A 15,955-nucleotide genomic window follows, 5' to 3' on the forward strand; every position below is an offset into this window, starting at 1 on the left:
GCCGATTGGATGAAGACTTCTCCCGGCTTCGTTGAGGATGGATGTCGGCTCTTCAAAACTGTAAGTAGATCTTCGGGGATTAGTGTTAGGATTTTTTAAGGGTGTATTGGGTGGGTTTTATTTTTAGATTAGGGGTTTGGGCTGCAATAAAGCTAAATGCCCTTTTAAGGGCAATGCCCATCCAAATGCCCTTTTCAGGGCAATGGGGAGCTTAGGTTTTTTTAGTTAGGGTTTTATTTGGGGGGTTGGTTGTGTGGGTGGTGGGTTTTACTGTTGGGGTGGTTGTTTGTATTTTTTTACAGGTAAAAGAGCTGATTTCTTTGGAGCAATGCCCCGCAAAAGGCCCTTTTAAGGGCTATTGGTAGTTTAGTTTAGGCTAGGTTTTTTTTTATTTTGGGTGGGCTTTTTTATTTTGATAGGGCTATTAGATTAGGTGTAATTAGTTTAAAGATCTTGTAATTTGTTTTTAATTTTCTGTAATTTAGTGGTTTTTTTTTTGTAATTTAGCTAATTGTATTGAATTTAGTTAATTGTATTTAATTTAGGGAATTTATTTAATTGTAGGGTTAGGTTAGGTGTTAGTGTAAGACAGGTTAGGTTTTATTTTACAGGTTAATTTGTATTTATTTTAGCTAGGTAGTTATTAAATAGTTAATAACTATTTAGTAACTATTCTGCCTAGTTAAAATAAATACAAACTTGCCTGTAAAATAAAAATAATCCTTAAAATAGCTACAATGTAACTATTAGTTATATTGTAGCTAGCTTAGGGTTTATTTTATAGGTAAGTATTTAGTTTTAAATAGGAATTATTTAGGTAATGATAGTAATTTTTATTTATATTTCTTTGAATTATATTTAAGTTAAGGGGTGTTAGGGTTAGACTTAGATTTAGGGGTTAATAAATTTAATATAGTGGCGGCGACGTTGGGGGCGGGAGATTAGGGGTTAATACATGTAGGTAGGTGACGGTGATGTAAGGGACAGCAGATTAGGGGTTAATAATATTTAACTAATGTTTACGAGGCGGGAGTGCAGCGGTTTAGGGGTTAATATGTTTATTATAGTGGTGGCGATGTCCGGAGCAGCAGATTATGGGGTTAATAATTTAATTTTAGTATTTACGATGCGTGAGGGCCTCAGTTTAGTGGTTAATAGGTCGTTTATGAGTGTTAGTGTACTTTTTAGCACTTTAGTTATGAGTTTTATGCTACGGCTTTGTAGTGTAAAACTCATAACTACTGACTTTAGAATGCGTTACGAATCTTGATGGGATAGGCTGTACCGCTCATTTTTTGGCCTCCCAGGACAAGCTTGTAATACTGGCGCTATGAAAGTCCCATTGAAAATAGACTATACGCAAATTGCGTAAGTTAATTTGCGGTAAGGCCAAAAAAGTGTGCGGTGCCTCTAAATCTGCAATACTCGTAATAGCAGTGGTAGTAAAAAAGCAGCGTTATGAGCCTTAACGCTGCTTTTTTACTCATAACGCAAGACTCGTAATCTAGCCGTAATTTAATTTAAAAAATGCATCTGCATATTATTGTCATGCCCAACTTGGCTTTCAATAAATCATTCTAATTAACATTTGTTTAGGGCCAGATTACGAGTGGAGCACAAAATATCTCTTACGCGAGCATGATATTTGCGCTCCACAACAAATATGTGCTGACAAATAAATTAGCGCTCCACTTGTAATCTAGCCCTTAGTGTGCAATGAAACCTCCTAGATCATTTATTAGAAATCTATTTTTACCTTTAACCATCTACAGTTTTGGGATAAAGCAAATAAATAATACAGATGCATGTAAACGTTTAGCAAAGGGCAGAGTTGATTGGTTTCATTATCAAGAAGTTAGCTTTGTTTTCTTTGGTCGGAAAGAAAAGTACTTAGCACTAAGGGCCTGATATTCAAAACCTCGCTGCTCAGGCAAAATATTCCTGGAAGTCTTACGGTGAGGCCCTTAAAAAAAACCTCCACAAAGTTTAACATGTTTATTTTGCTATATAGTGTTCTTTATGAGAAACATGACTCCTACAAGGAGTCAAGGTCTAAAAAAATCCCAAATATTTTGCGTGATTTCTCTCCATGCTGGCGAGGTTTTGAACATCAGACCCTAAGGGAGAGCAACTAAACAACTGATCATTTAAATTGTTAAACATCTTAGATCATTTTTTTACAATTTTGTTAATTCAAAATTCCCAAATTAATGTTATATTAATACAGAACTCCAAACCATCCCTCACTTGCAGAATTGTCATGAACTGTCCTACTGTGTCTCTCACCTCCATCCCTTCGATACAAATGTCTCCCTTGCCACGTCCTGTCCCCTTCTACAATGTTGTGTATTTGTGTGTATATATGTGTGTGTGTTATCATATCTTTGTACCTAAAGAATATGTCATATTCAGGGATTCTCAATATCATCAAATATTGCAGAAGCAATAAGGCTGTCACAATGTGGTTCCTGGGCAGAAATGACAGCGGCAATAATACAGTCCATATGACAGGCACTCTGTAGCCCTTTCTGGCATCCAAGGGATAACTTTAGCCCTAACCCCTAGCACTAACTCTAACCATAACTTAATCTTACCTTAAATTAAGATCATTGACCATGACATGGACATCATGGACATTAAAACACTGGCATACATGAGATTTCTGATTACAACATCTCTACCACAATATTGTAACCAGATACTCATATCTAATACTGGGGTATATATATGTCTTTCACAGAGCCTCTGTTTCTTCCCTTTTAACAAGCATAAAGTAATAATTTGTTTACATAAGTGTCCCCGTGTTGCATATTCTCCAAAAGAAAGCGCTGACATATTATAGGCACTTGGACAATGTGAAAGATGGCTAAGTGAATGTGCCTGTCCTACCGTATGATTTACCGGGAACATGACCAGTTTATCAGAAAACATGACACAAATCATACTGTAGGCATTTATTTTTGCATATTATTTTTATATGAACACATGATCAATGAGCATTTGAAGTATGATTTGTTCACACCACTTACATTTCTGTTTTTACTCCTTAATTATGGTTTGTTTTCTTCCTATTAAAAAAATGCCCCTTTGATAGGTAATAAATGTGGCTACACGTGTGCAACTGGTATCTGAAGTCACAAAAAAGTCAGTGTAGTAGTAGATGCAAGCATCTGTGACTGTGTGGAGGTAAATTAAAGGGACAGTCTATTCCAGAATTGTTATTGTTAAAAAAGATAGATAATCCCTTTATTACCCATTCCCCAGTTTTGCATAACTAACACTATTATATTAAAATACTTTTTACCTCTGTGATTACCTTGTATCTAAGCCTCTGTAGACTGCCCCCTTATTTCAGTTCTTTTGATAGACTTGCATTTTTAACCAATCCATGCTGGCTCAGATTTAACTCCACGGGAGTAAGTACAATGATATCTATATGGCACACATGAACTAGTACTGTCTAACTGTGAAAAACTGTCAAAATGCACTGAGCTAAAAGGTGGCCATCAAGGGCTTAGAAATTAGCATACAAACCTACGTAGGTTTAGCTTTCAACAAAGAAAACCAAGGGAACAAAGCAAATTTGATGATAAAATTAAATTAGAAAGTTGTTTAAAATTGCATGTCCTATCTGAATCATGAAACTTTAATTTTGACTAGACTGTCTCTTTAATACATTGCTTAATTGGCTGTAACAACCCTCATACATATGAACTGCTGTCATACCCACCAGCCACAACTGTCAATACCAGCAAGCTGCACACATTTTGTCAGTACCAGCAAGCTGCACACATTCTGTCAGTGCCAGCAAGCTGCATACATTCTGTCAGTGCCAGCAAGCTGCATACATTTTGTCAGTACCAGCAAGTTGCATACATTTTGTCAGTACCAGCAAGTTGCCGCCAGCAGGGAGGTGTCAATCAACCCGATTGTACTCAATCGGGTTGTATTGTTGCGATGTCTGTCCGCCTGCTCAGAGCAGGCGGACAGGTTATGGAGCAGCGGTCTTTGTGACCGCTGCTTCATAACTGCTGTTTCTGGCGAGTCTGATGACTCGCCAGAAACACGGGGCATCAAGCTCCATACGGAGCTTGATACATATGCCCCACAGTGTCAGTGTCAGCAAGCTGCATACATTTTGTCAGTACCAGCAAGCTGCATAGAGAGTACCAACAAGCTGCATACAGTTTGTCAGTACCAGCAAGCTGCATACATTCTGTCAGTACCAGCCAGCAAGCTGTATACATTCTGTCAGTACCAGCAAGCTGCATACATTTTGTCAGTACCAGCAAGCTGCATACATTCTGTCAGTACCAGCAAGCTGCATACATTCTGTCAGTACCAGCAAGCTGCATATATTTTGTCAGTACCAGCAAGCTGAATACATTCTGTCAGTACCAGCAAGCAGCATACATTTTGTCAGTACCAGCAAGCTACACACATTTTGTCAGTACCAGCAAGCTGCATACATTCTGTCAGTACCAGCAAGCTGCATATATTTTATCAGTACCAGCAAACTGCATACATTCTGTCAGTACCAGCAAGCTGCACACATTTTGTCAGTACCAGCAAGCTGTATACATTCTGTCAGTACCAGCAAGCTGCATACATTCTGTCAGTACCAGCAAGCTGCATTCATTCTGTCAGTACCAACAAGCTGCATATATTCTGTCAGTACCAGCAAGCTGCATTCATTCTGTCAGTACCAGCAAGCTGCATACATTTTGTCAGTACCAGCAAGCTGCATACATTCTGTCAGTACCAGCAAGCTGCATACATTCTGTCAGTACCAGCAAGCTGCATACAGTTTGTCAGTACCAGCAAGCTGCATACATTCTGTCAGTACCAGCAAGCTGCATACATTCTGTCAGTACCAGCAAGCTGCATACATTTTGTCAGTACCAGCAAGCTGCATACATTCTGTCAGTACCAGCAAGCTGCATACATTCTCTCAGTACCAGCAAGCTGCATATATTTTGTCAGTACCAGCAAGCTGAATACATTCTGTCAGTACCAGCAAGCTGCACACATTTTTTCAGTACCAGCAAGCTGCATACATTCTGTCAGTACCAGCAAGCTGCATACATTTTGTCAGTACCAGCAAGCTACACACATTTTTTCAGTACCAGCAAGCTGCATACATTCTGTCAGTACCAGCAAGCTGCATATATTTTATCAGTACCAGCAAACTGCATACATTCTGTCAGTACCAGCAAGCTGCACACATTTTGTCAGTACCAGCAAGCTGCATACATTCTGTCAGTACCAGCAAGCTGCATATATTTTGTCAGTACCAGCAAGCTGAATACATTCTGTCAGTACCAGCAAGCTGCACACATTTTTTCAGTACCAGCAAGCTGCATACATTCTGTCAGTACCAGCAAGCTGCATACATTTTGTCAGTACCAGCAAGCTACACACATTTTTTCAGTACCAGCAAGCTGCATACATTCTGTCAGTACCAGCAAGCTGCATATATTTTATCAGTACCAGCAAACTGCATACATTCTGTCAGTACCAGCAAGCTGCACACATTTTGTCAGTACCAGCAAGCTGTATACATTCTGTCAGTACCAGCAAGCTGCATACATTCTGTCAGTACCAGCAAGCTGCATTCATTCTGTCAGTACCAGCAAGCTGCATATATTCTGTCAGTACCAGCAAGCTGCATTCATTCTGTCAGTACCAGCAAGCTGCATACATTTTGTCAGTACCAGCAAGCTGCATACATTCTGTCAGTACCAGCAAGCTGCATACATTCTGTCAGTACCAGCAAGCTGCATACATTCTGTCAGTACCAGCAAGCTGCATACATTCTGTCAGTACCAGCAAGCTGCATATATTTTGTCAGTACCAGCAAGCTGAATACATTCTGTCAGTACCAGCAAGCAGCATACATTTTGTCAGTACCAGCAAGCTACACACATTTTGTCAGTACCAGCAAGCTGCATACATTCTGTCAGTACCAGCAAGCTGCATATATTTTATCAGTACCAGCAAACTGCATACATTCTGTCAGTACCAGCAAGCTGCACACATTTTGTCAGTACCAGCAAGCTGTATACATTCTGTCAGTACCAGCAAGCTGCATACATTCTGTCAGTACCAGCAAGCTGCATTCATTCTGTCAGTACCAACAAGCTGCATATATTCTGTCAGTACCAGCAAGCTGCATTCATTCTGTCAGTACCAGCAAGCTGCATACATTTTGTCAGTACCAGCAAGCTGCATACATTCTGTCAGTACCAGCAAGCTGCATACATTCTGTCAGTACCAGCAAGCTGCATACAGTTTGTCAGTACCAGCAAGCTGCATACATTCTGTCAGTACCAGCAAGCTGCATACATTCTGTCAGTACCAGCAAGCTGCATACATTTTGTCAGTACCAGCAAGCTGCATACATTCTGTCAGTACCAGCAAGCTGCATACATTCTCTCAGTACCAGCAAGCTGCATATATTTTGTCAGTACCAGCAAGCTGAATACATTCTGTCAGTACCAGCAAGCTGCACACATTTTTTCAGTACCAGCAAGCTGCATACATTCTGTCAGTACCAGCAAGCTGCATACATTTTGTCAGTACCAGCAAGCTACACACCTTTTTTCAGTACCAGCAAGCTGCATACATTCTGTCAGTACCAGCAAGCTGCATATATTTTATCAGTACCAGCAAACTGCATACATTCTGTCAGTACCAGCAAGCTGCACACATTTTGTCAGTACCAGCAAGCTGTATACATTCTGTCAGTACCAGCAAGCTGCATACATTCTGTCAGTACCAGCAAGCTGCATTCATTCTGTCAGTACCAGCAAGCTGCATATATTCTGTCAGTACCAGCAAGCTGCATTCATTCTGTCAGTACCAGCAAGCTGCATACATTTTGTCAGTACTAGCAAGCTGCATACATTCTGTCAGTACCAGCAAGCTGCATACATTCTGTCAGTACCAGCAAGCTGCATACATTTTGTCAGTACCAGAAAGCTGCATACATTCTGTCAGTACCAGCAAGCTGCATACATTCTGTCAGTACCAGCAAGCTGCATACATTTTGTCAGTACCAGCAAGCTGCATACATTCTGTCAGTACCAACAAGCTGCATACATTTTGTCAGTACCAGCAAGCTGCATACATTCTGTCAGTACCAGCAAGCTGCATACATTCTGTCAGTACCAGCAAGCTGCTTACATTTTGTCAGTACCAGCAAGCTACATACATTCTGTCAGTACCAGCAAGCTGCATACATTCTGTCAGTACCAGCAAGCTGCATACATTTTGTCAGTACCAGCAAGCTGCATACATTCTGTTAGTACCAGCAAGCTGCACACATTCTGTCAGTACCAGCAAGCTGCACACATTCTGTCAGTACCGGCAAGCTGCATACATTTTGTCAATACCAGCAAGCTGCATACATTTTGTCAATACCAGCCAGCACTGAGCAGTTTGCTATGTAACTACCCTGTTGTTAAAATGTGAAGCTTGAATGAGACCGTAGAATTCCTCTAGTCGCCAACTGACTTATTCCTGCTCAATGTCGGTGCATACAAATACATATTTCTTGGTCTCTATGTACACATAAGCTTGTTGCACTTTGCTAAAGAATTGCTCATTTGACATTACAGTATATCATTTTGTTTCTCATTTAAAAAAGATGCAACACCTCTACGTTAATACAAACAAAAAAAAGATTGTCAGTGTAACTACCGATTAACACATATACTAAAGAAAACATTTTGAATATGATATTGTGCAGCTATTACCTACATTATAATACATATAAATTATCATATAGTAGTGCTTTTACCAGGAAAATAATTCAGTATGGTGTTATAACTTAAATTATAAATACATACATATATACTTAAAGGGACATTCTGGTTAAAATCTAAATGCACATAGATGAATAACATCTTTGAATAGAAACATATTTGCAAAATACATGTATTGGCAAACATGCTTTTATTAAATATATCACTGTGTTAGTGTTAACTTTTTTCTCTGTACGTGCATGTGAAGCATACCTAGATATTTCAGGGCACCAGCATTTTAAATACTGCAGCTGGTCAGAGCTTCAGTGGGGTTTGTATCATGTCAGCAATAAACAAATTGAGTCATTACCAGATGGTATAAGCACCTTAGGCTCTCTGAGAGTGTGTGGTTGTTAAAATGCTGGTGCACGGTACATACTTAAATACACACTTGAAACAGTTATAGCTTTTATTAGAATCATTTTTGCTTATATGTGTATATTACAAAAATGCTTCTAGTCAAAACTGAATTGCATCCACGTAGATTCTAATTTTGATTGGAATGTCCCTTTAAATACAATTAAAATATCTATCTGTTTATCTATCTAGACATAGAATAATATCAAACACTCCACATTCACACACACACATATATTTCTATCTATCTATCTATCTATCTATCTATCTATCTATCTATCTATCTATCATCTATCTATCTATCTATCTATCTATCTATCTATCTATCTATCTCTCTCTCTCTCTCTCTCTATATATATATATATATATATCAAAATAACAAGAGTATTGCTTTGAGCAATGATACTTTTTTATTGGACTAACTATACATTTATAAGTTGACAAGTTGAGTTCCTTCCTTTATAAAGTCTGGAGCAATACTCACCAATTCAATGGAATTTACAGATTATATCTTAAAATACAGAATAGCTAAGAAGACAGAAAGTGCAGGGAGAGGAGAAGGTGTCGTAAAAATCATGAGGGGGGCTTAGGTAACAGGCAGACTCTTGTTATTTTGATATCTAAATCTCTGGACTAACACGGCTACTCCAATCAACGTATATATATATATATATATATATATATATATATATATATATACTGTATATACTTCTTAGCAATCAGAATGTAAGTGAACGTTGATAAATCTCTTACCTTAGTTCCTCTTTAAAGAATTTCTTGCAGGCAGAGGTTCCAATGCAGGCGTTGCATTTGTCCAATCCAAGAAAACTTTTGCCAAAATTATAACTGCTCTGTAATTTAGATTCCAAGTTGACAGATGAAGCTCCAAGGTGTTCCTTTTTGGCTAAACTAAAAAGAAGCATTAAAACGAACTGCCCATTAATCTTGGAGAACAAATATATACAAGTCTCCATCTAAATGAAAAGAGGGAAATCTATCCAGCACTGCCTCTTAAAAATAAGTTTTCTTGGTTTCTCCAAAACTAGTGATTTAAAGCCTCCCAGCATTCTTCTACATGTTTCAGATCAGTTAGTGGGAAGGAGAGCAACTAGCAATGGGAGGAAGAAGGAAGTATATGGAGGATGCAGATAACTTTCATTACTATGGTTACTTTTTCCTATGCTAAGTGTAAAGTTCTGCAATTGTAATGGCCGTCAAAAAGCTTTAAACAATAGCAATCAACACTTAGATCAGGCACAATTTTATGGGTTATTAAAGGATATCCTGTTGCCTGATAATGAACAAAACATATACAGTATATTGTGTAATTATCATGTGGTTGTTAATAATAGTATGTCTCCCTATCTATAACAGTATTGTATACTTTATTTTTGTTCCAATTAAAGTAGTGTTTTTAGATTGAAGAAAATAGTGTTGTAGATTAACCATGATCCAGATAGTTTTGTATCTCTCTAATTTATTGCTTTTTTTTTGAAGGAGCAGCAATGCACTACTTGGAGATAGCTGAGCACATTGGGTGAGACAATGACAAGAGGCTTATATATGCAGCCACCAATCAACAGCTAGCACCCAGTTGTACCTAGGTATGCTTTTAAACAAATAATATTATCAAGAGGACAAAGCAAACTAGTTATTAGAAGTAGATTGGAAAGTTGTTTAAAATGTAATTATATTTTTGAACCATGAAAAGTTTAAAGGGACAGTCAAATCCAAAAAAAACTTTCATGTTTCAAATAGGGCATGCAATTTTAAACAACTTTCCAATTTACTTTTATCACCAATTTTGCTTTGTTCTCTTGGTATTCTTAAGCTAAACATAGGAGGTTCATATGCTAATTTCTTAAACCTTGAAGGCAGCCTCTAATCTAAATGCATTTTGATAGTTTTTCACCACTAGAGGGTATTAGTTCACCTGTTTCATATAGATAACATTGAGCTCATGCATGTGAATTTACCATGGAGACAGCTGTGATTGGCTAAAATGCAAGTCTGTCAAAAGAACAGAAATAAGGGGGAAGTCTGCTGAGGCTTAGATACAAGGTAATTACAGAGGTAAAACATGTATAATTAGAACTGTGTTGGTTATGCAAAACTGGGGAACCGGTAATTAAGGGATTATATCTATCTTTTAAAACAACAAAAATTCTGGTGTTGACTGTCCCTTTAAGGTTCCTTTACTGTAGATGAAACTGATATTAAGGGGACATTAATGTCATTTTTTTATTTATGCATTAGAAATTATTCTTTCTATTCTCTGTGAAATTTCTGCATCTGAAATTAATGTTTTAAAAGCATCATAAAGGTAATTTTTGTTTTAAAAAATTGTATTGTTCTGCAGTAGTGATGTCGCGAACATAAAAATTTGGGTTCGCGAATGGCGAACGCGAACTTCCACAAAAGTTTGCGAACCGGGCGAACCGCCATTGACTTCAAAAAACCCACAGCGACTCTTTCTGGCCACAATAGTGATGGGAAAGTTGTTTCAAGGGGACTAACACCTGGACTGTGGCGTGCCGGAGGGGGATCCATGGCAAAACTCCCATGGAAAATTACATAGTTGATGCAGAGTCTGGTTTTAATCCATAAAGGGCATAAATCACCTAACATTCCTAAATTGTTTGGAATAACGTGCTTTAAAACATGAGGTATGATGTTGTATCGATCATGTAGTGTAAGGGTTACGCCCGCTTCACAGTGACAGACCAAACTCCTGCAGCGGGTACAACATCATCATCATCACACCGTACGTCCATGTGTGTAATGCTGCCTGACTGAGACATATCCCTGTTATCTACATCCTCTGGCAATAATGGTTGCGCATCACTCATTTCTTCCAACTGATGTGTAAATAACTCCTCTGAAAGATCGAGTGAAGCGGCTGTGGTGCTAGTGTTGGTGGTGGCGGCAGGTGGGCGAGTGGTAACTTGAGAGGTGCCCGAAGCTAAGCTGGAGGAGGATGGTGCGTCAAGGTTCCAAGCGGAAGCTGTAGAAGATTGGGTGTCCTGTGTTAGCCAGTCAACTATGTCCTTAGAACTTTTCGAGTTGGCAGAGTAGACGCTGTAGGCCTGACACACACGCTTGCAGACAACTAACTGCTATTCAATCTATTACAGTCAAAATTGTATTTTTTTTTTAATGTACACTACTGTTACACCAGATATGAGTTGCACTGGTGTGACACTGTGCCCTGGCAGGCTCTGAAAAATCTGTTACACATCTACAACCACCAAAAAACAACCATGCTAAATAGTTTCTAAATTTTGTCCTGAGTTTAACAATGTTAACACGTTCTTTGCTTTTTTTGCAAGTTATAGGGAAATAAATACAAGAAGCACTTTACTATTTCAAAACCACTTTTTTTCAAAATGAGCGCTAGTTACATTGGAACCCTGATATCTGTCAGGAATACCTGAATATCCCTTGACATGTACATATTTTTTTTAGAAGACATCCCAAAGTATTGATCTAGGCCCATTTTGGTATATTTCATGCCACCATTTCACCGCCAAATGCGATCAAATAAAAAAAAATTGTTCACTTTTTCACAAACTTTAGGTTTCTCACAGATATTATTTACAAACAACTTATGCAATTATGGCATAAATGGTTGTAAATGCTTCTCTGGGATCCCCTGTTCAGAAATAGCAGACATATATGACTTTGGCGTTGCTTTCTGGTAATTAGAAGGCCGCTAAATGCTGCTGCGCATCACACATGTATTATGGCTAGCAGTGAAGGGGTTAATTAGGTAGTTTGTAGGGAGCTTGCAGGGTTAATTTTAGCTTTAGTGTAGAGATCAGCCTCCCACCTGACACATCAGACCCCCTGATCCCTCCCAAACAGCTCCCTTCCCTCCCCCACCCCACAATTGTCCCCGCCATCTTAAAGGGACATGCCACCCACATTTTTTCTTTTATGATTTAGAAAGAGAATGCAATTTTAAACATCTTTCTAATTTACTTATATTATCTAATTTGTTTTATTCTCTTGATATTCTTTGATGAAAAGCATATCTAGATATGCTCACTAGCTGCTGATTGGTTGCTGCACATAGAAACATCATGTGATTGGCTCACCATGTGCATTGCTTTTTCTTCAAATAAGGATATTTAAAAAATGAAGCAAAATAAATTCTGGAAGTAAATTGTAATGTTGTTTAAATTTCTATTCTCTATCTGAATCATGAAAGAAAGATTTTGGTTTTAGTGACCCTTTAAGTACTGGCAGAAAGTCTGCCAGTACTAAAATAAAAGGTTTTTAATTTTTTTTAAATTTTTTATAGCATATTTACATATGCTGTGGTGTAGCATCCTTCCCTTAGCCCCCAACCTCCCTGATCCCCCCCAAAACAGCTCTCTAACCCTCCCCATCTGCCTTATTGGCGGCTCTCTTGGGTACTGGCAGCTGTCTGCTATTATTTCACAGTCAAAAAAGTGTTGTTTTTTTTTAAATGTACACTACTGTTACACCAGATATGAGTGGTGGCACAGGGCAAGTGGGCACAGTATACGCTGTGAGCCTGACACACACGCTGGCAGGCAGGCAACTGCAATTAGATTACACAGGAAAAAAAAAAAAAAAAGCAGACATGTTCTAGCCCTAAAAAGGGCTTTTTGGGGTCCTTACAGCAGAGATCAGATGAGTCCTTCAGGACTGTAGTGGACACTGAATACACTAGCCTAGCTATCAATTTCCCTATTTAATCAGCAGCAGCTACACTGTCCCTCCTCTCACTAAGAATGCAGCTTCCAAATGAATCTAAAATGGATGCTGTGCAGGAGGTGGGAGGGTCTGGGAGGGAGTGTCTGCCGCTGATTGGCTGTAATGTGTCTGCTGACTGTGAGGTAAAGGGTCAAAGTTTACTCAATGATGAAGAATAGGGGGCGGATCGAACATCGCATATGTTCACCCGCCGCGGCGAACGCGAACATGCTATGTTTGCCGGGAACTATTCGCCGGCGAACTATTCGCGACATCACTATTCTGCAGTCCTGTAGCACATCACTTAAACAGCCACTTGAATGTTATTTGATTTATTTAACTTGTTGTTGCCAATTTGGAACAGATACAGAGCTAGATTACAAGTGGCGCGCACAATCGATAAGGGGTATTTTTTTACTCTTTTCCCGCGATGGAAGTAGCGTGTGCATTTCGAGTTAAAAGTAAATGCATTTGCTTAAGCACAATCTATTTTAACATGCGTCTGGTTAGCGTGACTTCAGAGGTCTGGTTAACTGTTACGCGACACATATAAAGTGGGACAAAAACAAGTACATTTAAAAGTACAGTTACTATCACAATAACATTGGACAGATTATGAGTGGAACTCTATCGCTCACTCACTAACTGCGCTCGACTTTTTACTTTTTGCACTCGTCGGATACCGCTTGTATTACAAGTTGAAAGTAAAAAGTTTTCACTTGGCCACTTACCTGATGTTGGCAAAAGTCGAAGTTACAATATCGCGATCACATTAACGTATTCCCCCATAGACTTCAATGGAGTGATCCTGTTTTCTCAAGTGCGCTAACCTGACATCAAAAATTAATATTTCACTTTTGTTTAGGTTTTTTAACAAAGTAGAATATGTTCTAGTTATTCTTAAATACATATTTCTACATATATCTGATGGTATTTTGGTACAATACATATATATGTATATATATATATATATATATATATATATATATATATATATATATATATATATATATATATATATATATATATATATATATATATATACTGTGTATATATATATATATATATATATATATATATGTATATAGTATATATAGGAATATATATTAAAAAATATTTAGAAAGTATTGCTTTATGCGAAGAACTTTGTAATGTAAAATATTTACAGTAAATACATAGTTAAACTCACAATATTGCATAAAAATGATTTTACATATTTTCAGCTACTTAACTACAAAGGACTCCAATGAACTTATATTTATGTATATATATATATATATATATATATATATATATATATATATAGTCCATGTAAAAAACAAGGTAACAGCACCACAGCACACAATCTTCTTTTAAAGGTGAAAAATCTTTATTTGAGGTTTAGCAACCAGTAAAAAGCGACGTTTCGGACCTACATAGTCCTTAATCATGCATAAGTTAAAATCAAACAAACAGACTTTAAAAAGGGTATCTGAACCAATCATGTTTCAATTCTCAGTGTTAATTGGTTTAACCCATACCTATCCAGGTTTGTAAATTTCAACAACACAGTGGCCTCTAGTGGTACCAGAATATATTCCATCATTTAAAACCATTATAAAAACAAATACAAATCATAATCTCTATTCAGACCATATGGATGTAATGTGTTCAGACGTTTAATCCACCATACTTCTTTCTGTTTTAATTTTAGTTCCCTATTACCCCCTCTTCTATGATGGGGGATATGGTCAATCACTTGAAAGCGAAGCTGGCTTACTGTATGACCCATATTTGTAAAGTGTGCTGATACTGGAAGTGACATATCTTTTGATTTAATGGATGCTTTATGTTGACTAAACCTATCCCTGACGGCTTGGGTGGTCTCGCCAATGTAACAAAGACCACATGGGCATTTAAGTAGGTAGATTGCATAGTTGGTTTGGCATGTATATAACCCATTGATTGTATATTGCTTTCTTTTGTCATTTTGTGCTAAAAAATTCCCTTTAATAACTGAATTACATTGAGCACAGTGTAAGCAGGGGTAACAGCCTTTATTAGGGGTAGTTAGATAATTTACATCAGACATTTTAGTTGTACCTATATCAGCTTTTACTATGTGATCCCTAAGATGTTTTACCCTTCTATATGATGGCATAGGGGGGAGTTTAAATGATTCTATCTCTGGATTATATTTTGACAAAAGATGCCAGTGTTTTCTTACTATTCTAAAGATGTCATTGCTCTTATCACTGTATTCCATTGAAAGCACTAGTCTATCTGCTCCTTTCTCTGTTGGTTTTTTATCATGTACTCTATCCAAATCCTGAATGTTTTTAGCGATATTTTCTTTTGGATATCCTCTTTGGATAAATTTATTGCCCATAGACACTAGTCTTTCTGGCAATACTTTTTGATCTCTAACTATTCTTTTAGTACGCAAAAGTTGGCTCCTGGGTATGGATTTAAAAACAGTATCAGGATGGAAACTTTCATATCGCAGCAGTGTATTTCTATCTGTGGGTTTTACATATAGATCTGTACTTAATGTATTTCCATGTCTATATACAGTTGTATCCAAAAAGTTAATCTTTTGGATAGAGTAAGTAAGGGTAAATCTTAGGCCTGTCATGGAGGCATTGATATCCTCAACAAACTGTATCAGGGACTCCAATGAGCCCCCCCATATGCCAAAAATATGTTGACATGTTGAGACTTGTCCTATATTGCAATTATTTTCTCTTTCAAGACACCTACTACATGCAAAAGAGGGGAACAGCCATGGGCTCCAATGTAGCCCCCTCATATGCCAATTTGTTCATGAGTGGCTTTGAGAACAAATTTGTCTATACTAATCAGCCATTCATCAGACATTGTAAGCTGTGGCTAAGGTATATAGATGATATTTTTGGCATATGGGGGGGCTCATTGGAGTCCCTGATACAGTTTGTTGAGGATATCAATGCCTCCATGACAGGCCTAAGATTTACCCTTACTTACTCTATCCAAAAGATTAACAATCAATGGGTTATATACATGCCAAACCAACTATGCAATCTACCTACTTAAATGCCCATGTGGTCTTTGTT

General features: G+C 37.8%; 1 protein-coding gene across 1 annotated transcript in view; it reads right to left on the reverse strand.

The window, feature by feature from the left end:
* The window catches only part of DIPK2B (divergent protein kinase domain 2B), a 224,595-nt gene extending 215,350 nt beyond the window's left edge, over positions 1-9,245 (reverse strand). The window contains exon 1 of the mRNA XM_053706501.1: positions 8,916-9,245. Within this exon, the coding sequence (XP_053562476.1) occupies positions 8,916-9,136 (221 nt within the window). The 5' untranslated portion in view covers positions 9,137-9,245. The remainder of the gene's footprint in view (positions 1-8,915) is intronic.
* Between the last annotated feature and the right edge of the window lie 6,710 nt (positions 9,246-15,955).

The sequence above is a fragment of the Bombina bombina genome, chromosome 3, assembly GCF_027579735.1.
Source record: "Bombina bombina isolate aBomBom1 chromosome 3, aBomBom1.pri, whole genome shotgun sequence".
NCBI lineage: Eukaryota > Metazoa > Chordata > Amphibia > Anura > Bombinatoridae > Bombina > Bombina bombina.